The 26,098-nt window shown below is 39.1% G+C and overlaps 1 protein-coding gene across 3 annotated transcripts in view; it reads right to left on the bottom strand.

Annotated features, from left to right (window-relative positions):
• The window catches only part of nedd4a (NEDD4 E3 ubiquitin protein ligase a), a 139,168-nt gene that overhangs the window by 65,049 nt on the left and 48,021 nt on the right, over positions 1–26,098 (bottom strand). For 2 of the 3 annotated variants that reach the window (XM_052040374.1, XM_052040376.1), the window contains one exon: positions 21,259–21,312. The exons of the other annotated variant lie outside the window; for it this stretch is intronic. In XM_052040374.1, the coding sequence (XP_051896334.1) occupies positions 21,259–21,312 (54 nt within the window). The remainder of the gene's footprint in view (positions 1–21,258; positions 21,313–26,098) is intronic. 3 annotated transcript variants of the gene reach the window in all.

The following is a 26,098-nucleotide window of genomic DNA, read 5'->3' as shown; positions in this document are numbered from 1 at the left end:
TCCAAGCCAAAACTTAGCCTTCCTACTTTTCATACCATGAAAATGATGCAAAGGCACAGAAGCAAAGAGAAACAACACTTACAGGATACCCAGACTGAATGGTTGGCTTCTGTGTTATACCCACCTTGTAAGACACAGCAGAATTGAATATTTCATCTTACCAGCCAGGCTGGATTCAAAGGTACCACTCAGAAGGTGAAAACCTTTGCTGGCTGGAGGCAATTATCAACCCAAGTTCTTGTGCGAAATCAGATCATCCTCTGTCCACCCCTTTCTGTTCAATCTGTACAACAAACACCTTGGAAAAGTTTGAGCAAGCTTCTCCCACAGACTCCAAATTAGAACACACGCCATTACTGAAGTCCACAAGCAAAATCCTTGTCACCATCCTGATTACAACCACCATAAATGTTCATTTAATGCCATTTCTGAAATCAGCTCATCTTTGCTCATAAACGTAAATTACTTTTGGTACACAAGAGTTTGGAAATATCATTGGGATTATCATCTGATCTGGTTAGTGCTAATGGTAACAACAAAAGGATGGAGATACAATATCAAATTCAGTGACAAGAATTTGGAGGAAAACTGTTACGTCTGTAATCTCCTAAAATGCTGTTGCACAATAGATGATTTACTAATACTTTTCTATCATTCTGGTTCATTGCAGGTTTCATTTCTTAATCTGATGGTTTGATTTCTGCAAATTTTCCCTTGTCTAACCTAGGATGATGAGGTGGTTTTATGGAGAGGGCAATTTTATGTTTCTAAACTATTTTAACAGCAGTTGGTCCTTGTTACCTCGTCAGTTTCAGGTAACCATGGTAACTAAAGATTCTGCATTACTATAGTGCTTTGCAGGATGTTAGGACAAAGTGAAGCAAAAGTGCTAGAAATCTAAGCATTCCTAACAAAAATATCGGAAATTGCTGAGATGTTTGATGCATTTCATTTTGCAACAGGATTCTACAGAATAACAGTATTATACAGGATTCTACATTCAAGTTAATCAGAGAACAGCATATTTTATGTTAAGGTTCTTTGATATCCAATATATTCAGCAGATGGTTTGAAACTTTTGCATCTGTGTTGCATTTCTGAGCCCTGTCCTGGGCTTACATTTCACCTGAACAACAATAATTACATTTGTATTTAAATAATTGGTAATAATTACATGGCTATAAATGTAACTTCTAAACTCACTATTTCATCAGTTAATGATTCAAAGTATTTAACATATTTTCATGAGGAGGTTTAGCATTTTTTTTTCCCTCTTTTAAGTGCCACAGGTATTGGCCAAAAGGAAACTTCAGATAACAAACCATAGCTTGGTTTGATTTTTTTTTAAACAAGAGTACACCTTTGTTTTTACTTTGATGACTTGAGTGAAGCCATTAGATCTAATGAGAGTTCTGTACTCAATGTACTTGTTTTCAAACACCAAAGGCTGCTTGGAATGCTTCATTTTTCCAAGTTGGCAAGATACCTTTGCACTTTGGGCAACACTGGCTGGATCCTGCAACATGCACGCAACGATAAATGCAGCAATCCAGAGGGTGTCATGGAGGGTGATACTAAACTGGAATCAAACTACAGGAGAACTGCAACTTCACGACATATGGTACATAAGTTTATATACAAAGTGTATATAATGTAGGAGGGATTCTAACTAAATTCTGCCATCAATGCAGGGTGCAATTCAAATATCATTCTAGCTTAGTTTTAGTGCAAAATACCTGGAGAGAGAGAGTTGACCTTACACATCAATAGTTCTTGTATGCAGTTCAAGAGCTTGGTTAGCACTGACAAAAAATAGGCACCTTACCCTGCAGTTCAGTTCCTCCCTATGTCAGTAACAATACTCTCTTCCTTCCCAAAGTTCACAAGTTGCACTCCTTCATCTATCAGCTTGTTCCTTCCATTTCCTTCAAACACTTGCATTCATATTATAGCTTCACCTTAGTAAACCAGCCCAAGCACTTTTCCCTAACCCATGCCAGCAAAGTAACGCAGCTCTGAATAACCTGGCCCACCTCACAAACTGCACACTGAAAGATTGCATTCCTTGAAACAGACCTGATTTTAATTATGTTTGGTCTTGGGAAATTTTAAAACAAAAATCTAAAGCTAATTGCCAAATCAAACATTTATCTACATTCTTGTCTTAATGGAGCAGAATTTTGGAGAGAAAATAATGTGGAAATTTTAATCAGTTTTTACTACTTAGGATCAGAATGTTAAGGTGCTCAAAAGAACAGTCCTACAAACCACCTCCTAACACTACTTCCCTTGCTCCATATCATAAAGCCTCCAAGGGCAGGAGTAAAATTCTACAATTGTAGTCAAACTGAATGCAGATTGCCTCCAGAGTATGCAAGCTCATTTTAATTAATCACACTGAGGGGAAAAAATGTAGATAGGTTTAGAAACAAAACAGAGTCATAAATTGGCTTCTCTCACATAGCCACCAATTATTTTGTGGAACCCAGGAATTAGAAATTTATTTACATTTTATTTTAAAAGATACTGGCTATTGGAGGAAGGCGAGGAAGTTACTATCTCTATTTGCAATGGTAGTATTGAGAAAGAAGCCTTAACTATGATTTATGTGTATACACTACTACATAATTGCTAGGGTCTTTAATATTGGGCCCATTCTGGGCAAAAATAATTCATGGATTGAAACGACAGATATGTGATCTATGACTCTCCACTCAAGAATGGAATCTGCCTGCATCCAACAAAATTTTCTACTTTCTAGGTCAAGACCTTCCTTTCTACCTGGTAAGAAACATCTCAGGATCTGTATGCCTATGTTAACTTTCTTCTCACATTTATGTTATTATTAACTGTTCCATTAAAACCCATGTAGGTTTTTTTCAAGCCATGACTAACTAAAATATGACTTTTTAGGCAGAGATGTAAATCGCTTATCCAGATGCCAGCATAGAAAACAGCTTCAGTGCCAGTGTGGATCAGTTATGGTAGTTGTCTTGTAGTCAGGTTGCCAATCCAAACCCAAAACCCAAACCTGAGCAATGTCTAGGTTGAAACTTGACAGCAGTACATCAAACATGCTGCACTCTTCATGATACCATTTTTGGGCTGGCAAATAGATCTCAACACCCTTTTTCACATGGACATTAAAAGATATTCCTGGTGCCTTTTAAATAAGAGGGTAATATTTGTCAATAATTATAACTAAATCAACATAATCTGACAGAGTCATTGTGTCCTACCATACATAAACAGACTCTTTAATGCATCCACGCCAACCATCAAACACTGACCTACACTAATCCCATCTTTCCTCTCACATCCCCATGAACTTGCACCTTCTCCCCCATTCTGGTGCCACCCATCTATACTAGGGGCAATTTACAGTGGCCAGTTAACCTACCAACCATCTTTGGCATGTGGGAGGAAAGTGCAACACCTGGGGAAACCCACGCAGTCGCGGAGAACACGCACACGGCACAATCGATGCAAGGATTTACCCGGATCTGGCCACAGCAGTGCCACTGAGGTGCCTTATTCATCTGTTCCACATCCAGTCATTCCCCATATTGCTTTGTGTGCATAAAATGGATCTCACGAAGCAGCTTAGTGGCATCAATGGAAACACAGCAAAAGTAATTATTTTTTTAAAAGGTGTCTCAATGTTGCCTAATAAGTATTGCCTTATATAATGGAAGAGTTATTGGCAGATTCCATTTTGATCCCATCAGGCAGTTTTTTGTAGGCACTAACAAATGGGGAATGATCATCTGTACATCTGTCGTTTCAAATCACGAGTTCAGAAGCATACCAACACCAAACAGATCCTCGATCCTTGTTGTGAATAAAACTTCAATGACAAACATGCAACGGAAACGATAATTTCAATGCCTGCTAAGAAATTACACTGGAAACCAAGTCTTAGTTTAAAAGTTATGGGTTCAGTCCCACCCGAGAGACGAGCACAGAATACTGGCTGACACTTCAGTGCAGTATTGAGAGAATGCCATTGAGGACAGTGCTGTATTTTTGATGAATTGTTATACAAATCCATTATATAAATGCAAGAATTTTCTTTATTTTGGATCACTTTGCTCTATCCAAAACTTGACAATTCTCCCTTCTTGACCAAGAGCTGAAAGAACTGAATGTTTAAACTAACTTACACGATCAAATTGTTATCCCCTTTTACATTTAGAATCACAAGAGACAAACAACACAGAAACAGGGCCTTCAATTCACTGAGTCCACACATTAATCCTCATTTTTTATTCACTGCACATTCTCAACAAATCTCCCCAGATTCTACCACTCACCTACACACCAGGGATGACTCAGTGGCCAATTAACCCTCACATCTTTGGGACCTTGAAGGAAACCAGGGCACCTAGGGAAACCAGAAGATGCCTGGGGCAGTCACAGGGAGAACATGACCGCACCCAAGATCAGGATTGTCTCTGGTGTTGTGAAGCAGCGACTCTAGCTGTTGCCCTACCCTGCTGCCCTATTTCTTAACTTTAAATGAAGCTAAAAGACTACATTGGTCTCTTCTGAGACTGCATTTGACAACACAGGTTTCCTGCCTAAACTATGGACATACAACATGCTTCAGTTTACACACAGAATAGACATTAAATATGGATGAGAGAGTAAGTGGATGAGAACATAGGGTGCAAGTATAAGCAAATAACAGTATAAACATTTTCAAATATCTCCAATCCAAAGCACGTGAAATGGGTCTTGCACCTGCTTTTTCTTCGACATCTATGCAGGTCTACACCAATAATTGTTGTTGTGTCACAGGAACAGCAGCACCTACTCCAAAGGCAGGATGGCCATTGCAGACAGCCCTGTATTATGACTAATCTGATGATTTTACCATGTTTCCCTCATCTCAACCCAGGCACCAGGAGAGCTCTCAATTCCCCCCTTGAAGCAGCACTGAACAATTCCGATCCTCTAATCCAAATTTCTGTGGCAGACAAGCTAGAAAAAGTCGCACATTACTGCAATGATTTAGAGTAATTAGGTTAATACTTTACTGGAATCAGAAATGCTGCCATAAAACAATAAGAATTCACAGATAAACAGAGCTACATGTAGTGCTAAAGACTACCTGGATTTAAATGCATCCAGAGAAACTAAAATACAGAAATTTAGTTTCTCATATTTTGAGGACATAGACTCAGACGCATGTAGCAAGAGGCACAGAAAGCTTGAATTCTATGCAACTAAAATTTTGATTGAGTCTCTAAGTGTTTACCTGCCCAAGAGAGCACACACAGAGTCACATTCTCCTTTAACAGGAACTTGCTATGAGAGCAGACCATGAACTGGTGTTAGTGCAGACTTAGGGATACAAATGGGCTCCTTCACACCACCAGACTTTCCAGCATTCATGCTGAACCAATAACTAAAAAAGGGAAGTTATAATCTACTCATTTTTAAGTCCTTCCTTTGTACTTTATAATTAAATCTGAAATCCTATTCATAAAAATTCTCCCTTGGGCGAATTATGTTTTGTGTCCATGGTATACTTTCTTTAACTGTTAAGCATTTACAGATACGAGCTAATCCCAGAAGAAGCCCAAATTCAATCTCGAGAGAGGATTATGTGACAAGGTATGTAGTATAATTTCATCTTCAAATCCTCTGTCTTTATTTTTATTACATAATATAAATGGCAGCTTAAAGCAATCTGCAGTATAGACACCAAGAAACACAGAGTTACCACAACACTGGGATAGCGAAGGGGCTGGGAAGGTGGAATAAAGTGACTTCTAGGTGTGGACAGTGGAAATTTCAATGTAACAAAAACCAGCTTTTGGAACAAAATTTTTTCATACATTTTAGATTTTCATATAGGATTGATTATTCCATATTTATTCAGGGGATCTAAGCATCAATGCCAATTCAGTATTTCTGACCCAGATTACCCTTGAACTAAGTGGCTCACTCAGCTACTTCAAAGGGAATCAACGAATCAGCTACATTTTTACAGGGTGAAACTGGCTTTTACAATAACCTGGAAGTTTCATAGTCACTGTTACTGATTTCAGCTTTAAATCCAGATTTATTTAATTAGCTGCTTTTAAAATCCCCAGCTGCTATGGACCCATCAATCTGGGCCTCTGGATTACTAGAGCAGTAATGCTACTTTATCCCAGAATACCTACAAACACATTAATGGTACAAACTGATATACATATGCTACCACAATCAATACATTGGACTAATAAGAATGTATATTACAGCCATACATTCTAAAGACTAATTATGATATCCCACTATTTATCAGTGGTACATACAAGCTCAGATTTAGAGCAACAGCAGATTTTTTTCCCCAACCCTTAAACAGAAAACAGATGGTTAAAACTTTGCCATCAAGCTAATAAAATATGAAGGAAAAAAGATGTGTTGGCATAATTCAGCTATTTACAGAGAGAATGAATCAAGCTTAGAACGTTGCAAAAAATAACCCAGTAGTTAATTTGATGGTAAATGATTTATTCTTTTAAAATATCCAGATAAAATATTCAGATGTTCAAACTATTCTCAGTCCATTTATGATCTTTCCATGCAGGGCGGTGAAACATAATTTAAAGGTTTTGGATTCTGACAAGGATTAAATTACTGAAGTCTGCTCATCCACGTGGGGCCTTAAATGTAGTAAAACACCAAAAGGCGCTTCACAAAAACATTCAGATAGAATGTACACTGAGACACTTAAGGAGATACAGGGATAGATGACCCAAAGTTTGGTTGAAGAGGTAGCTTTAAAGATGAGAAAGGTAAAGATCTGGAGAAGATTATAGAGCTTGGAGCCAAGGCACTTGAAGTTATGGCCACCTGTAGTAGAATGGTGAAAAATTGGAGTGAATAAGCCTCCAGAAAAAGAGACGTTTAGAGATCTGAGAGGACTGTAGGAAGATGCAGAGATAAAGAGCAGTGAGGACATGAGTGACTTTAAAGCAATGATGAATTTATTTTAAAAACTGAGCCATTGCCGGCCTTCCCAATACAGGTCAATGAGCCCAGGATAAGAAGTGAATGGGACCAAGTTAAGATGCAGGCAGCAGAGTTTACAAACAATACGAGGGGGAAATAGTTGGGAGAGCACTGGAGTAAGGCAGTGTGTAGGAGGTAACAAAAGCCTGGTCAGACACTTCTATAACATTTGATCAGTTGTTCACTCCTGCAATTTTTGATTACAGTTCATGTTCTCAATAAATAAAATAAAGCACCCAGAGTACCAAACATAAAAACATGATGCAACTCTATAACCTAGAAAGATCAATGTTTCCAATTCAAGGCTTCACTGTTTCCAGCCAATCAAATACTATTGCCAATCAAATCAATCAATCAAAAAGCTATATGCTGGAAATTAATTCGATAAATATTAAAATACAATTCGTGACTTTCATAGGGGCATGCATTCATGTCACATTGTTTTTGTTAAATCAGCAAATTTAGGACTTCTTTCATATCATAAATGTTTGTGATGTGTGCCCCTGCAATTATAATAAATGTTCAAAGGAGTCTAAATTGTTCACAATTCCATACCTATTTTCAAGGTCACATGCTTCACTTGCAATGTCTCAGATATCTCAATAGCTCAGACTTTTCTTCTTAGGGATAGAAACTCCACAAGTTGGGCAGTTAAGCATGGACTAAGATAATGTTCTCTCAGCCAGCAGTTTTTCATAACTGACACTGAATCATTATTAGGAAATATGGGAACAGCATACTCTTCCACTGATGGGGCAGGTAGCTGGATACCATACTGTAGCTGGAAACAACAGGAGACTTGGATGGGAAGTGATGCGCTCTTTCCGCCAATTGTACAGGAGCTCCTTGTGCTTCCAGTGCATGGCCTTGAGGCACTCTTTATCATCACACATGCTCCTTTTCCACTCTGAGCCGTCATTGTCCAGAGATACCCAGGATTCAATGGGGGTATTGCAGTTAAGTGTGCTTCGAGCACAGCCTTGAATCTTTTCCTCTGTCCACCTGGTAATCCCCACCCACAACAGAGCTTGGAACAGAGTGCCCTTTTTCTGCAGTCTGGCATGTGAATGACATGGCCTGCCCAATATGACTGATTAAGTGGAACCAGGGCCTCAGCATTGGGGACATTGGCCTGAGGGAGACCACTGATATTCACTTGCCCTTCCAGTGAATTAGCAGGATTTAATTACCACCTTCTATACAGCATCAACTGCAGAACCCCATACCAAACCAACAGAATATTAATCCGCTAATTTCATGATAAAAGCAATTTCTTTTCAAAGAAAAATTCATATACTAAGTTTGAATAGTGATTTGCAGGACTATGCAAAGCCGCTTGGCATTACATGGCACCCAATTACTTTAAGATTGCCGTACTTATAGGGGTGGTCTCGCAAAGTCACTAAAAGCAATCTTGATTGTGCCATATGTAGACTCAAATTCCGTGGGCCCCAGCATGAAATGTTGACACTGACTTGACTGACGGATACCGGGCTGGTTTCTCCTATAACGGGAAGCAATGTGTCAAATAGCCTTATGAAAAAGGGAAGAAAAGGAAGAAAGTAAAAGAGCAGAATATTTAGAAGTCACCTTATGATGACTCAATAGATTGCTGAAACTTGTATATGAAAAAGTTAACAGTGATTACACATCAAAAGTAATATAAGCAAACAGAGTACCTGGTTTACATAAAGCAAATAAATCAATGATGATGTTGATTTGGGGAAGGATATTGACTAGGCACTGGAATCTTTCAATCATATATTCAAAATAGACAAGTTTAACCTTCCATCCTCGAGAGCACCCTCTAACAATACTACATTTCAAATAAGTGTCTCGATTGCATTCTGAAGTCTAGGACTGAGCTTGAATTTAACCTCTGACTCAGTGGTAAGTAATACCATGTGAATCATAGCACATGGAGGAAAGGAGCCGCATGTTTTAGGAAGGGGGCTTCAGCAGCTCTATTTTTGCATGACAACTTCAAGTCATTTACTGACCTGGAATATAAGAACTTACATTAATGTGTCATATAACCATTTAAATATAAATATCTGTCGTAATCATATTCCTGGCCAATATCTATACTTCCAATTTGCTGGAATTCTTCTTGCATTTTTCTGGTTATTCCAACCTCTGGCTCAGTTTTCAGGTTCTGTATAACTGCTAAACATAGAATCACAGCAATTTACAGCACTGGAGGAGGCCATTTGCCCCATCATGACAGTGCTGGCTAAATATGTTGCAGCATTCCATTTATTTCTAAGATTAACTCTGCCTCATCTCACTTTTCCCCTGGCTATTAGTGTATTTTTTTAAAAAGCAGAAATCATTTTCTTCAACCTGTGTAATTATCGAAGAGGTCCCTGTGCATTCTGTAACGTGGAATTTATGTGGAAAATCCCTTGATTAGAAAACTCTTCGAAATACAATCTTCAGATTAGATGCTATTAATTCTCTTTTACAGCTCCATAACAGAGGAGACAAGAAGTTAAGAGAATAAATGTTCATGACCCATTTTGAAAGCAATAAATGGAAGATGTCTGCACTGAACACAGTTTAAATTAAATACGATTTGGTCAGATGTGAGTTCAGCTACAGCTTTACAGGAAAACACATGATTTCTGTTTAGGGAAAAAAATAACCTTTTAAAAGACCACAATCTGAACAAATAACTTTTTTTTAAAAAATCATGATCAAAGAATGAATTTAAAACAGAAAATGCTGGAAGTACTCAACAGGTCAGGCCGCAGCTGTGGACAGGAAACAGATTCAACATTTCAGGCCAAAGACCCTTTTCGTTAGAGAAAGACCTCACGTCTTCCCAAAAGCCAGACCTCAGCCAATTTCAAGTCACAAAAGGTCTTTGCGTAGTTGAACTGCACCAAATTGTGTCAGATTTCTTGTTCCCGAGGTGGCAAAAATAATGTTATAAAGTTAAACAATTTCTTAATAAAACCTTTGATGCTCATTTAATAGTAACATAAGACCAACAGCAGAGTGTTTTCCTTCTTATTCATATTGTCAAGCTTAAAAAAATGCAGATAAATTTGTCCAGGGTAAGTACCTTCTTTATTGCATAAGGTTCACAGCGAAAATGACAAACGATTACAGACCAGTCACCTGATCAGTGAAAGGGAAAATTAAGGAAGTGGCAACAAGGCATTTAAAGAATGATAACAGGATTGATCAGGGAAAATATGGATTTATGAAAGGGAAATGATGTTTGACAGATCTATAAGAGTTTCGTTTCAGGAAAGACAAGAGGGAACCATAGATTGTCATTGATTTATTATTGTTACGTGTACTGAGATACAGTGAAAAACTTTTGTCTGCATGTCATCAAGGCAGATCATGCCATACATAAGTATATTGAAGCAGTACAAGAAAACAACACAGAATACAGTGTAACAGCTATAGAGAACGTGCAGGGCAGGTAAACAAATAAAGTTCAAGGGCCACGACGAGGTAGATAAGGAGATTAATAATTCATCTTTAGCATGTGAGAGGTGTGTTCAAGAGTCTGATAACAGTGAGACAGAAGCTATCCTTGAGTCCGATGGTACATGTGTTACGGACTAGGTTACTATTGGTGAATGTCTCTTTAAGATAGAGCATAGTGGTGAGAGAGAGAGAGAGAGAGAGAGAGAGAGAGAGTGAGTGAGTGTGAGTATGAGTGTGTGTGTGTGTGTGTGTGTGTGTGTGTGTGTGTGTGTGTGTGGTGTGGTTACGACAACAGAAGATAAAGGACGTAATGACGTTTTTGGAGCAGTCAGTCAGAGGGGGGAGGGGGGAGCAGCCTGCTAGTCTCTATTGATGGATGAAAAACAGTAACTGTGTCTGTCACTACAATCCGCATATGGATTTTTGGAATAATCCGGTGGAGTCCACTTTGTTGTTAACCTGTAGAAGGAAACAGGTATTTGTGTGGACGGCCACGATTTGCGTGCCTTTCGGGGTGGCAGATGCTTCGGGAGAAAGTGGTGGAGTTGTCACTGCTGAGTTGACACTGAGGTGTTGCATGAGTTCCGAAGTGGAACATTTGGATTTCGTAATTACTCTCTATTTTCTCTCTACGCTTTGTCTTCAGTCAATGGTGGTTGTTGAAGAAGCCTTTGCTCATGTTTCACTTTACAGCTTGCTGAACTGAACTTTGAGAACTATTCCTGGACTTGGAGTTTGGAAATTTGCCACACACGGTTCGAGTTTAGTTTTTGGGGTTAATGTTTAAGATCTAACATTTTTACTTCTAACATTCTAACATTTTTTACTTTTATTTTTCTTATTATCATAAGTAGTTATTAATAAAGTATTTTTTAACACTTATACATGACTCGGTGTGTTTCTTTTGTTGCTGGTTCGTGACACATGTATTCAAGCTTTTGGAGGGGACAAGTGGCGTATACAGTGATACACAAGAGTCACTGAGAGATACAGCACAGAAACAGGCCCTTTGGTCCACTGAGACTGTGCCAACCATCAACCACCCAGGTACAATAATCCTATGTTAACCCCACTTTTCTTATTCTCCCCACATTCTCATCAACTCTCCCCAGGTTCTACCATTCACCTACACAGGTTGTTAAACAAAATTAGAGCACATAAGATTAGGGACTGTGGATTCATTTATGGTTAGAAAACAGATTCGAAACAAACAAGCCCATTTTCAGGTTGAAAAGGTGCTGCCAGCTGTTCACAATTTAAACCAGTGATTAGTTAAGAGGACCAAATGTAACATATTCAAGATTGCTGAGTGACACTGAGTTGAGGAAATGCAGAGACCTCAAGGGGAAAATAGTGAATGGACAGGGACACGGTAAATGAGATATAATGTGGAAAAATATGACACTGTCTATTCTGGTGGAAAAAAATAGAAAAAGCAGAATTTTTTTTTGAAACAAGTGATTAACAAGTATTGATGCTGAGAAGCACCTGGATGTCCCTGTATTCGAGTCACTGAAAGTCAGCATGCAGGTATAGCAAGGAAATAGGAAGGCAATGCGCTAAACCTTTTTGCAAGAGGATTTGAGTTCAAGAGTTAATGTCTTACTACAACTATACAGAGGCTTGGTGAGATGGCACCTGCACTATTCAGTACAGAACTGGTATCCCTACCAAAGGAAAGACATGAATGCAATTGCAGGACTGTAACAAAGGTTCTACAAGTTAATATCTGGGATGGAGGTGGACTGTCCTATGGGGAGAGATTAAGCAGAATGAGCTTATGCTCTCTTGTATTCAGAACAATGAGAGGTGATCTAATGGAACATAATGATTATTGTGATGCTTGACAGGGTAGATGCAGGGATGATGTTTCTCCTGCCTGGGGTTACAGCTTCATAGTAATGGGGTTGACCAGATAGAGTGGAGATGAAGCAATTTCTTCACAAGAGGACTGAGGAGGCTCAGCCATTGAATGCCTTCAGGACAAAGATCAGTAGATGTTTGGACAACAAGAGAATCAAAGGATATGGGATTAGTGCTGGGGAATGCTGCTGAGGTAAAAGATCAGCCATGATCTTATTGAATGTGCAGCAGTTACAAGGGGCCAAATGGTCTACTGATGCTCGTGTTTTTAATGTTCTTATAATTTTACGCAAGTTGCAAGAAGTAGTCAAGCTCTGCAGTATTTCTTCAACAGTGGTTACATTTTAATTATTAAATCTGATTATGCTCAAAACAACAGTGGAGGCAGCATTCAAAAATATTCCTCTTCATCTTGGAAACAAATGAATCACACATCATTGTCCAAAAAATAGTTATTGGTCCTCAAATGCGTTTTGCTTTTAGCTGAGTCTGAAATGCTTCTAATATTCCTAGTTCCCTCAAATCAGTCAATAGCTCATTTAAGGTTTGATTTGCTAAAAATCAGTTTGAAAAACGAAGTCAACTAATTGCTGCAGTTGAAATATTAACTAGATAATCCAGCAAAATAAAAATGATCAACTACAGGAACAGCTACTCTGGAATGAGCAACAGTTTACCCTTTTAAGAAAGAAATTTCCAAATAGACATAGCACTAAACTATCTTGAAATATTTTGCCTTAAGTAACCAATGTATTACTTTACCAACTTTACAGACCAAAATCCTTCTTAACAGCTATGACTTCTTCGAAAATAATTTAGAAGGATGGTTCATTTAATTGTTCATTAATGTTGTGTATAATGCATTACTAATATGGAAGGAAAATCATACTCTGAGCAAAGGTAATTTAATTAAACAAAAACTATTCCAAATACTGGAACAACATAACATATTATGTACTGGTGCTGAAAGTGCAGAAGAATTGTTGCTATTGCCAGCCTGAATCAACATTGGAGATTACATGCAAGACACACGTGATTTATGTTCTGCACCAACAGTGATCTCTTTTTGTTCAAACCGTTTCATGTCCATTTTATTTCCATTGCTTTATTATGCCAGCGGAACAGTGACTGCCCTCAGCTGTTCTCAAGAGCAGGTCTTAGTTGCAGGTCAGCCAATATTGCTGCATGCCTGTATGTTAGCCTAACTGTTTCCAGATCAGCTGCAGATATGATAAAGACCCCTTGTTGTCCATCTCTGCATCACAAGCACCCTCGCGCAAGGTCAGGCTATGGAGGGGAACAGCCAGGGCACTTAGCTGCTGTGATTTGACAAATATCTGACTTTAGCCCAAGTTAAGCTTTACTGATGAATCTCTCATCGCTCTTCTCACAGGGTAAACAAAAAGTCACACAGGTGTATTAGTTGCAACAGATGTTTTGTAGTTCCACCCCAGAACAAATAAATAAATTCCTGTAAATTTGTTAATTAAAAAGTTGAACTACATTGAGAAAATGAGGTGCAACTACCATCAGTGTTATTGACTCAGAAATTTATTACTGATAAATAGTGTTTACAAATTATTAACTCCACTACCAGGACCTCAAATCTAATCTACACAACTTTTCTATCCTACCTGCAGACAGAAAATAATAAGATGGTGGATAGAAGAACTGCAACTTTATGCAACATTCATTGCCAAAGCATTAAATGGGCTAGAAGACACGTACCCATCCTCAAAGCGTGTGGTTTACCTTGCCAAAGTGAAGCTCAGTAAAAAGCTATCATACATCCATAGCATCAAAAAAGATATTAATTTGGTCAACACTCACACTGGAACAAATAGCCATCTTAACACATTATTTCTTAAAGGTTGAATACACCTGAAGCAACTCGTCACAGACACAATGGGCTGCAAACTTTTATGGCTCCGTGAACATTGTATAAAAGATCCTAAAGGAGGCTCTGAAATCTATTCTTTGCTTTTTCTCCGAGGTGGAATGCTGTCAGTGGCCAGAACTTTGGGGCCGTACAGCAATAATAACCCCAGACACAATGCCAGGTAGAATCTCCTTTCTCAACTTTGTCACCCTTGACCCCAAATTTGAATCTGGCTTCAGTTGCTCAGACCCTGCACAAGAGTATTGTGGATCAGTTGCAGGGTACATTCTGCACTTCTTAGCACATTTTAAAAACAGAAAGCTAATGCTGGCCAAGAGCAACGGAAGAGGTGAGAGGAATCGCCTAATAGATAAGTTACAGAAGGCCACTAAGCATGGTTTCCATAAAGTGGCATGAGAATTACATCTTCAAGGCATGGACCTTCAAAAAAAAAGGAAATTCTTATGATCAGCATCTTAGGTGTAGTAAACACTCAAATTTTTGCAAAAGAGAAAATAGTTGACTAATATTGAAAATCTGATACTGAAGATGAAGCTGCTCCAATTAAAAAGGTGAAATTTCCCAAAGATCCAGAAATAAAACCCATGAGCATGGTAGCAAGAGACGACAAAGAAACCACTTTTTTTGCCTTGGGTGTGAATACCTTGAAGGCCATTTGTCACAAGGGCTTTCCTGCACAGTGACGACAACATAGAATTATCTGCAGAGCTTGAAGGATTAAAGTTACACTGTCAATCTTCAAAAAGTTTCATTTTTGAAATTAAAAATTTCAACCTTGCTGTGGTCAAATCTTTCAATTTTCCAAATTTTACCATTACTTGTTTTTGTTGTAGAAATGCTATTGGATATCCAGATAATTAGAGAGTCTGAAGGTAATAGACTTGTCACAAAACAGTAGTCAAATCTTTCTGCCTAGATTTGAAAAATAGCCTTTAACAAGCTGTTAATTATAGACAGCAGGTCATCTGATAGTTTGTTGCTGAAATCTATTGCCCAAGTGAAAGAGCAGTGTGTGGACTTTTTACGTCTGCAAGCACAACAGAACTCTACCATGCTGCTGATCCAATTTCATGGCTGCTGTGTACAGATGGCTGACAGTGACCACTGCTACTCCGATATCAAGTTGTTATATTTGAACTCAGACCTTCCATATAAGTATGCCAGGCCAGACTATCTGGAGTCTGATGAAATATTCTGGCAGCAATATTTTTAAATCGGGTCTACACTCTACTATATTTAGCGGACCTAATATTGATTCAGTTTATAAAACAAAGGGATAACCTAACTGTCTATATATTTAAAAAACCCTAATAATCTCTTTAATGCAAAGCCAACACATACACATTTGATTCATGAAGAGTGATAAATTTATGTTGAACTTAATAAGGAAAATAGAAAAGATTAAACACGTTCTGGGTTCTAAAAAAGATACAATCTGGAACTAAAAGGTTTGTTTATCCAAACAGGCACATGCCTGCTCTTTGACTTACTGCTAATTCAAGATTGTGCTATAAGTACTGTAACAATTTCTGAAAGAGAAAGTAAAGGACATTCTAAATTTGAAGGGGCTTGATGGGGTTAGGAGGATGTAACCTAGTTGCTCAATGGGAAATCATTAATATATAGTTCTAAGGTTAACTAAACTACAAGCACAAATATTTTAAATAGCAGGAAATGGGTTTTGATATCCAAATTTAACTTGCAAGACACATCTTCACTACCTTGAAAATTTGACTTCATTACCTTCAAAACTTTAATTGCACACTTACTTACTCAAAGCAAAAGAGGTATTTAAAATTTGTGAAAGAGCAGATTGTTCCGAGGACATCAATGGTGCAAATTAAAAGACTGCAATTAGCCGAGCATAATCAGATGTTTACAATGCTGGATTAAGTCTGCAGTGTTAGTAGCTATTTCATGATAAGCTATTTTGTCAAAGGGCTTTCACGTATGCTGTTTTGCAAGTGCCAAAACCAGAGTATTTTTAATTTGCGTGTGCCTTTCTGGATAAATAACTTCTTCCTCTAGGATGAAACTTATCAACAGAAAAGTTGCCTTAATAATTCTGACTGAATGTAGAGATTTAGTAAGCAATTTATTTTGTGAATAATTAATAGTACAGGACAATAACTTCCACTTCATTTCACACAGTTAATCCAAATTACTTTCCTCACAGGGAGATCCATTAAAAAAACTTTCCTAGAGAACTCAAATAATCAATTAATTATGAGTGGAACAAATTTCTTCTTTGGTAACCAACAACTCAAAGAGAAATTCTTTGGCCTATAGACTATTTTACATTAGAATGTCTATACAATGGACAAGGTGCTTTGAAGATTCTTTTAATATCCATACAATCCACATCGACAAATTGTAACACCTTTACAACAAACCAATATAAAACTGCAGCCAATCACTGTGATAATTGTTAATATTATTAAACGAAACACAATCTGATGATTTTAATATCAGGATCATCTACATTTGCCACTCTCCACAAACAGCTAAAAAAAAATCTTAATACTGATAGACACTGCCCACAATATGGTATCAAAAGTAGGAAGGAAAACAGTAATGCTTCTCCAATTTAAAATTTGTTTATTCAAAAGTCTGACATTATAACCCTTTGGCCAACTTATTTAATTGCTTACCTTATACTCCCGTCCCCACACAGCTGCATTAGCTTCCTCTTTGTAGTTTCCAGTTATTTTCTCCTCTGAAATAAAGACTTTCTGTTCTGATCTTGGAGCCACATGAATTTGTAGTTGAGAGTTCCCAACTTTTGAACAGTAATGTTTCAGTCTTGAGTGATAACTAGAGACCAGCTGGCAGGGAACCTCAAGCGAGTGGCTTCTTTGAAAGATGGGGCGCTTGCTTTGTTCGTGCCCATTTTCCCTCTCGACCACCCCATTATCATTTACTTGGCACTCCGAATGCTTGAATGAAGGCAAACATACTGACGTGCTCCTTATTAATTTGATATCTTGATATCGTGTATGTCCAGTATTTAAAGAGCTCTGTTTAAATTCCTTTACAAATGATTCATGGTATATTTGTCCTTCCTTGGTCTCTGTTCCTAATACGAGCGCTTTTTGGCAATTCAAATGCAGAATGTGATTCATAGGTCGATGCAGTTTCTTTGCTTTTCCCTGGCACTCAGAATCTTCCTCGCTATAATCTATTGCTCGATTCTTACCAGATTGGTGCCCGTTACAGTAAAGTGGCTTAATGTCTCTAACTTCACTAGGAGAACAGGTTGGATTGGACAATCGGAGACCATTGACTGCTGTTGCAACAAAACAAGTACTTGTTTCTTTGGACTTAGAAACAACCTGATCCTCACCTTGAATTGGTTCTTGGGAGCAAGGAAGGAATCTACTTAGTGTGGGATTGCTACTTCGACCTGTAAAAGGATCTGGGCTGGTCGGTGTAGCTGGTGGAGTGTTGCAAGGACTCTGAGGAAATATCACCAGTGATGAACAGCGTCTCAACGGCACCTTTGATTTCCTCAACTTCGCTGATGGTTTGGTAGGCACCACCGTACGCTCTAAGAGTTCTTGGTCAAAAGATATATTGCTGCTGCACAAAGCACGCTCACAACTACTGCTGTTACCAGATTCACAGTGCCTACTGGACTGTTTGGATTGTAAAGATATTTGCAACGTGGAGCTCTTTTTACGGAGATGATCATTATTACTAACCTGCGGTATAAACAATGAAGAACTACGTTGCAAGATGCGTTCGGTCTGTGATACTGTTGGCACCACTACAGGCTCAGGCGTAGTCAATTGATTAACATTCTTTCTTGAATTTATTGGTACAGTCTCAACTGTCATACAAATGTTACTCTCCAAGCTCTCTCCCGAAGTTTCGGACAATGGGTCAGTGTTGCTCCTCCTGGTTGCAAAATGCAATCGTAAACGGCGGGCCATTTTTTAAAAAAATATAAAACAAACGTGGTCCTGGTTTGGAATGGATCCGAGCTGGTTAAAACCTCACATTTTGCGGGGAAAGCTGAAGGCGAACATAGCAAGCACCACAACTTGGGATACAGTCACCATCAGTAGCTGTAGATAGGCAGAAATAGCTGAAGTGACAAGCAGCATTCCGATCATTATTGAACCGTAACTAGTAAGCCCAGGAAGTTAGAAATATAAAGCAACAAAATCCATGATCGTAGGAATACCTCCAAGAAGTCTGAAAATCCATGAACGTCTGCAAAGTGTGAAGAATGAAGGCACAGTCCCTTGCACAACGCTGAAAATCAGCAACCTTTACAAGGAGCTCAGCTGCTGCACAGTTTGAATTCCAGCCAACCTTGCTTCAATTAAACCTCCTTGACTTGCATGAATGACTGAATCTGACCCAAAATCAACAATCTTCTTGCATGTCGGTCTCACATATTATATCTCATCCTCACCAAGTAGGGCAAGAATGTGGCACCACTCTAGACACTGCAGCTTTTACTGTTTCCCTTGCACTGAACCAACATCATATTTTTACCCCATAGTATTGCATTACAGGAAATTTCAAAGAGCGACATCCAGCACACTTCAGTACTGAAAGGGTTTCTGAGCACTACCCACAATATTAAACTGCAGGAATATGGTAAATACACTGGAAACTACTGCTAACAACTGCGAGAGACTCAAGAGCTGTGCATTAGTAGTTGAAAACAATTTGCTTTTGTCAGTTCTTCAATGCAAGAATTGGCTCATGGTAGGTAATAATATCAAACTCACATTTTCAGTTCTGTTAGAGCTGGACACATTGTAATCCAACCATCTAAAATAGACCCGATTTTAAGTAAATCTTAATAGAAAAAAAACAAAAACAAAACTATTATTAGACTCCCTCTGGACTGAAATGCTGCTGCTAGTGGACTGCGAGTACTTTTCAAGCCCGTTCAGTGCAGCTAACTATGAAAAACCTTTCTCTTCACACACAGAAATGCCACATCCTGACATTTGAAACTCATGGCTGTGCCAAAAGAACTACATTCTTTTCTTCCTGCAGCTTTCCGATCAGCTGCAGAGATTCAAAAGCACTGAATAAGTAATTTATTTTTATGGGGAAGCATTTTTCAAATACTCTACCCTACATGTTATAATCATGAAAAATAAGAGCAATCTTAACCTCAGAAATTATTCCTTTGGCAAGTATCCTTTATATTAACACTTCAGGCTATGAGACCACAAATGGTTTGCAACAGAAAGGTACACCACAATTCTAAGATCAAAGACTTGCAAGAAAAAAGATACTGAAAGAGAAAATTATCTTAGGTTTTAACACGTGCAATTAGAATACAAATTTAGCCACTTCCCACATTCTTAACATAATGCCTTATTAACACAGGATACAACAGCTTGTAAGTTGCTGTACAGAAATAATAGTTCATTCAGCAAAGCTGTTGAAATAAAATGTCTAACTTTTTTCCACAAACCAACAGCAAATGTTTGGTAACTGTATAATGGCCATCTGAATGTCCTTTGGGGATAAAAGTGGCTACACAATGGAAAAATGTGCTGCTTATAATCAAAAGCTGTAACAACTGCACCATTTACTGTTGGCATTTTAACAGATGCCTTTTTATGAAAATATTCTAATACTGCACAGAAGTGGAATAGCCTGAACTGCAAATAAAAGTAAAAATGGTCCTTTGAGCTTTTCACGTTGTACTCAGTCAGAAGGCAACCAAAACAACCAACCTGACTGAACAGAGTGTGTGCTGCTGCAGACATAAGTATTTTGTAGGAAGAAATACTTGCTTAAATACTGTTTTTAATATAAATGTTCTGGCTGTAAAAAATATAGATGTTTGGAAAGAGCAGCACCCACTTCGTAGAAAAGAATCTACAAATCCAGAATCGTCTCAGGTTTATTTTCCTGGAATTCCAGCCAGCCAAGCACACTCAAATTTCTACTACAGACTAGCTCAATTTTCTGATCATTGGACTGACATGGAATGTTTACAGCCATTCTCTTTACTGCTTTTCTGTATTGCTTAATATTGCATTGCCCATGGCAAAATGCTAACATAATTATTCATTAATACTCATATTTAAGTACTAACGACTAAAATTAAAAGCGATTCAAATGGAACAGCACTTCTACGGTTATTGCCACTATTTTGAGAACTGACAGCAGAACTGTTTTGAAAGCAACAGAAATTCAGAAACAGGTAAATTTTAATTGCCAAAGAATTCCAAAGACCCCGTTGAGCATAAAACTAACATAAAATTCAATCTGCTGATAGCAGAATAATAGACGACAATGTCTCACTTGTGATATGCTTCCAAACTGAGGAAGGGAAAATGGAACCTAAAACTTCATTTACAAGAAAATGAAAGAAAACTGGAGAGCAATTATCAGGTCCAATCAGCACCCAACTCAGCTAAAGAGCCACTAGCATGGGTGAAGGTCTCTGGCACACTATCTGCCTGGGTAGTAACCAGCACAGGAACACCGACTGAAACTACACAATGGATTAGCATTGGCCTTTATCACCAAACAATGGCATTCAACTATAAAACATAGAAAACACTGGAAACACTTCGTAAAGATGCCAGGGGGCATCTTTACAAAGAGAAACAGAATGAATATTTCGTTAGGACTGATCTGCTGAGTGTTTCCAGCATTTTCTGTTTTCCAGTGTCTTCTACCTCTTTGATGTTCAGCAACATCCAATTAGTTGTTGGAGAAGCATCTTCTCTATGGCAAACCGTCTATTGTTTCAAGGTGAAGCAGGATTGGTAATACTCTACTTGATTTTAAAGCAAATTACCATTATGGTTGATACTCAGAGTAAGCAGACATCATAGCAAAATGTTAGCACGCTTTCTTATTTGTCTCAAGCCTGATATGGTAGAACCTGAGAGAGCCTTTAGCACTTCTTTTACCAAAGATTTCATGCAAAGGTGAAACAAGACTTTCTTTATACTTGAACTGCATTGAAAATAAAAGCAGGATTTATCTAAGTTACACATGGCAATATTTATTTTACTTTGGAACAATTGTTCCTGGTCAATATGGATTACAGAACTCACCAAGCGGTTTTCATCAAACACTTCAAAGAGAATCCGATGCTGCCTTGGCTGAACCTAGCAAATGGTACAAACATAAAAATACACTCATTAAAAAGGACAAGTTTTTCATCACATATCTACCCAAATGGCAATTTAATTGTACTCTATAGGTTCTCAGTTTTTAACCTTGCTAGCCAAACTAACAAACCCTTAAATACAATGTTCATGAGCTTTCACTATTATTCAGAAAGCATGATAAAAGTAAAGGAGTGCCCCACCTCTCACAATAACCACCAGCCCAACCACCGAGGCACCTCTTGCCCCCTAAGTGGAGAAGTCCACAGTTCCCACATTGGCCCAGTCAGTCACCTCACAATCTATGGCACTGGAAGAGAAGCAGTCATCTCAATCCTCAGGGAATACTAAAGAAGCAGGTGACGACAACAATGACCTTCTCAATTTCTGCCTCTCAATATCGAGAACATTAATAAAAATATTTTATTTATTCCTCAGAAAGTAGGTTCAATGACAAATTATTACAAGATATTTTCAGTAACTCATTAATCTGAAGCAAAGGAACAATAACACCAATAAGAAAAGAACAAATGACCCTATGCAGATCAAACATGATGGGACCTTTGACATCATTTTCAGTAAGGCTGTAGATAACAACAGTTTCATAACATTATTCCAAAAATATCAAACACTTAAGAGATTAAATATGAAAGAAACTGCAATTGTGCTTGACTATTGGTAGTCTAACAAACTCTTCTCAAAATGTCAATCATAACTTTTAATTGAAAATCCATTCTTCAAACTTCCATGTAATTTTCCCCAAAATGGAGACATCACCTAAATTACTTCCCCTGTTCATCACCCTTCTGGGTTGGTTAACTGCTCGTGGCCAGTATTAAAGTCTTCTAACCAATGGTAGTATAGCAGTTAGCGTAATTCTATTACAGCGCCAGTGACCTGAGTTCAATTCTGGCCGCTATTTGTAAGGAGTTTGTACATTCTTCTGCGTGGGTTTCCTTTGGGTGCTCCGGTTTCCTCCCACATTCCAAAGACGTACGGGTTAGGAAGTTGTGGGCATGCTATGTTGGCGCTAGAAGAGTGGCGACACTTGTGGGCTGCCCCTAGAACACTCTACGCAAAAGATGTATTTCACTGTGTGTTTCGATGTACATGCGACTAATAAACAATATTTAAATTGATAAAATGGTGGCCATTTGAACTTTTTCAGTTATTCCATCCGGGGGAATCTAATGCTTCCCCTTTTAGCTTCCAGCCATTTTAATTATTGGTTCTATGATCATATCCAATACCCAATCTGTATTAATTGGATTAAATCTAAGGACAAAAGAAATAGATTAGGCCACTCTGCCCCTGTTAGCCTGTGCCAACATTTAGCAAGATCATTGCTGAAATTGTTTTAAACTCAACTTATCATTCCTGTGATAAATTTTCGCTCCTTTGCTTCATAAATCTATCAGCAACCCCTAGGTCTACATTTGCCCACAAGAGGCAACATCTTCTCCACATACATCTTGTGAACATCCCTCAGAATCTTATGTGCTTCAATCAATTTCCTGCTCATTCCTCTAAACTCCAGCAGGTACAAGCCTCGCCTGTCCAACCTTTGATCAGAAGATAACCCACCCATTCCAAGGACCAGTTTAGTAAACCTCCACTGAACTGCATCAACATCCTTCCTTAAATAAGGGTGTCAATAGTGCCCATACTATACTGGTTGTGGTCTCACCAATGCCTTACAGAGCAGAAACATAATCTACATAGCAACAATTAGATTTTGTAAACTTTCTTTAATATCTCCAAATGAACCTTTAACAAAGTATGCATTAGGACACGTAGGTCCCTCTGCAAGTCAGAACTCTGGAATCTCTCACCATTCAGATAGTAACATGTTTTATTTTATCTGCCAAAATGGGCAATTTCACGTTTTCCCACACCTAACTCCATTTGCCAGGCCTTTGTCCATTGATCCATATTCCTTTGTAGCCACTCCACTGAGCTCCCCCTCTATAAAAATTGGCCCTTCTCCAATTATTTTTTTCCCTGGAGTAGTTTATATCCTTTCCATAGATATTCTAACCTTATGAAATTATTGCTGCCATTTCCAAGATGTTTGCTCCACTAGTCTGGCTCATTTCCCAGAACCAAGTCCATCAAATCTCCTGCAAACATTTCAGAAACACCTTCTCCTCTTTGCCTCTTATATTGTTGTTATCCCAGCCTATATTTGAGATGTTGCACTCAAAAGCGCCACTCTGCTTTTTATTTGCAATTGGATTCAAAACTGGCTGACTGATAGGAGTCAGAGGGTAGTGGTGGAAGGATTGGAAGTCAGTGACCAGTGGTGTACCGCAGGGATTGGTGCTGGGACCTTTGCTGTTTGTGATAATAAAGTAAAGACTTGCATATGAAAGTAGGAGGCATGATTAGTATGTTTGTGAATGACACACATATTGAAGGTGTGGTGGATAGTGAGGAAGGTTGTCCAAGGCTACAGCAGAATATAGATCAGATGGAAAGTTGGGCAGAGCATTGGCAAATGGACTTTAATCCCCAACAAGATCAAGGTGTTGTGCCTCCTAATAGAGGTAGGGCATATACCATAAATGGGAGGCCACTAAGGAATGTTGTTGAACCAAGAGATCTGGGGGTCAATAGTTCCCCAAAAGTGGCAATCCAGGTGGATGTGGTGGTAAAGGTGGAATATGGCATTCTTGCCTTCATAGCTCAGGGCATTGAAGAGCTGGAATGCTATTTTGCAACTTTACAAAATACTGGTAAGACTGCACTTTGAGACTGTGTGCGGTTCTGGTTGCCGCACTATAGGAAGGATGCGTTTATACTGGAGAAAGTGCAGAGGAGATTCACCAGGATGTTGCCAGGATTGGAGGACTTTAGTTATGGGGGCAGATTGGATAGGCTGGGTTTGTTTTTCCTGGAGCGAATGAGGCAGAGGGGTGACCTGATTGAAGCATATAAGATTGTGAGACGCATAGATGGGCGAGATAGTCAGATTTCTTTTGTTCATTCAAGGGATGTGGGCTTTGCAGGCTGAGCCAGCATTTAATTGCCTATCCCGAGGTGCCCCTTGAGAGGGCGGTGGTGATCTGACTTTTTGAACTGCTGCAGTCCTTGACGTGTGGGTGTACCCACGGTGCTGTTAGGGAGGTAGTTCCAGGATTTTGACCCAGCAACAGTGAAGGAACAGCAATATATTTCCAAGTCAGGATGGTGTGTGGATTGGAGGGCCAGTTCCAGGGGGTGGTGTTCCCAGGCTTTTGCTGCCCTTGTCCTTCTAGCTGGTCGAGGTAGTGGGTTTAGAAGATGCTGCTTAACGAGTCTTGGTGAGTTGATGCAGTGCATCCTGTAGATGGTACAAACTGCTACCACTGTGTGTCGGTGGTGGAGTGAGTGAATGGTTGTGGATGGGGTGCCTATCAAGCAGGCTGCTATGTCCTGTGCAGTGTTGAGCCTCTTGGGTGTTCTTGAAGGTGCACTCATCCAGGCAAGTGGAGAGTGTTCAGTCGCACTCTTGACTTGAGCCTTGTAGATGGTGGACAGAAGTCGGGAGGTGAGTTACTCCTCCTCTAGCCTCTGACATGCTCTTTGTGTATGTGGCTACTCTAGTTTCTGGTCAACAGTAACCCCCAGGATGTTGAGAGTGGGGGATTCAATGATGGCAATGCCACTGAATGTCAGGGAGTGATGGCTGGATTTTCTCTTGTTGGGTATCGTCATTTTCCCATGGTGGCGGTGCCAAAATAAGACGACATGGGTTTCAGGTGAGAGGAAGGAGTTTTAAACAGGATCTGAGGGGTAGGTTTTATTTTTATACAGACATACCCCACATACACAGAGGTTGATATCTGGAACACGCTGCCAGAGGAGGCAGTGGAATCAGGTACAATCACTACATTTAAGCAGCATTTTGACAGACATTTAAACAGACAAGCCACGGAAGAATATAGTTCTAGTGAGGACAAGTGGGATTAATGTAGATGGGAAATTGGTCAGAATGGACATGTTGGGCTGAAGGTCCCCTTTTCTGTGCTGTATAACAATGACACACCTCTGTAATTTCCCAAATAATTTATTCCTCCATACCCTTTCCATGAGTCCTAGCAGTGCACCTGCTCTTTTGTTTTTTTAAACTCGAATGGATACCTTCAGAGACATCCTCCCTCTCTAAGCACTGCGGCATTCTCCTTAACTAATACCACCACTGCCCTTTCCTCCTGTTCCCTTCCTTTCCTTAATACCTTCAATCCAAAAACCTTTAGAATCCATTCCTGCCTCTCTCTCCCCCGCCCCCCCAAAAAGCCAGTTCTCCTTGGAAAAATGATTGCAAGAACAAAGGAGATATTTAGAATTAGTGAGGATATAAACAGCGTAGGAAGAGATAAACTGTTCCCATTTGTGAAGGGTCAAAAACAAGGGAACACAGAATGAAGGCGTTTGTCAAAAGAACCAAAAGTGATACGAGGGAAGAAAATTATTAAGACAAAGTAAATGGTTGGGGTGTGGAATAAACTGCTGGGATAATAGTGGTAGTAGATTCAACTGAATCATTCAAAACCAGAGACACGAGACTGCAGATGCTGGAATCTGGGGCAAAAATTGAACTGCTGGAGGAACTCAGCGGGTCAGGCAGCGTCTGTGGGGGGAAATGGGCAGTCGAGACCCTTCATCTGGACTGAAAGAGTAGAGGAGAGATAACCAGTGTAAAGAGGTGAGGGTGAGGAGTGGGGCAAGAGACTGCGAGTGACAGGTGGGTTGATTAGCAGCTGGAGTCGGGTGAGGGAGATAGCGACAGATGCTGGGAGGTGAT

This window comes from Pristis pectinata, chromosome 28, assembly GCF_009764475.1.
Source record: "Pristis pectinata isolate sPriPec2 chromosome 28, sPriPec2.1.pri, whole genome shotgun sequence".
NCBI lineage: Eukaryota > Metazoa > Chordata > Chondrichthyes > Rhinopristiformes > Pristidae > Pristis > Pristis pectinata.
The sequence above is the reverse complement of the archived record's forward strand: the minus strand, read 5'-3'. Positions and strand labels throughout refer to the sequence as shown.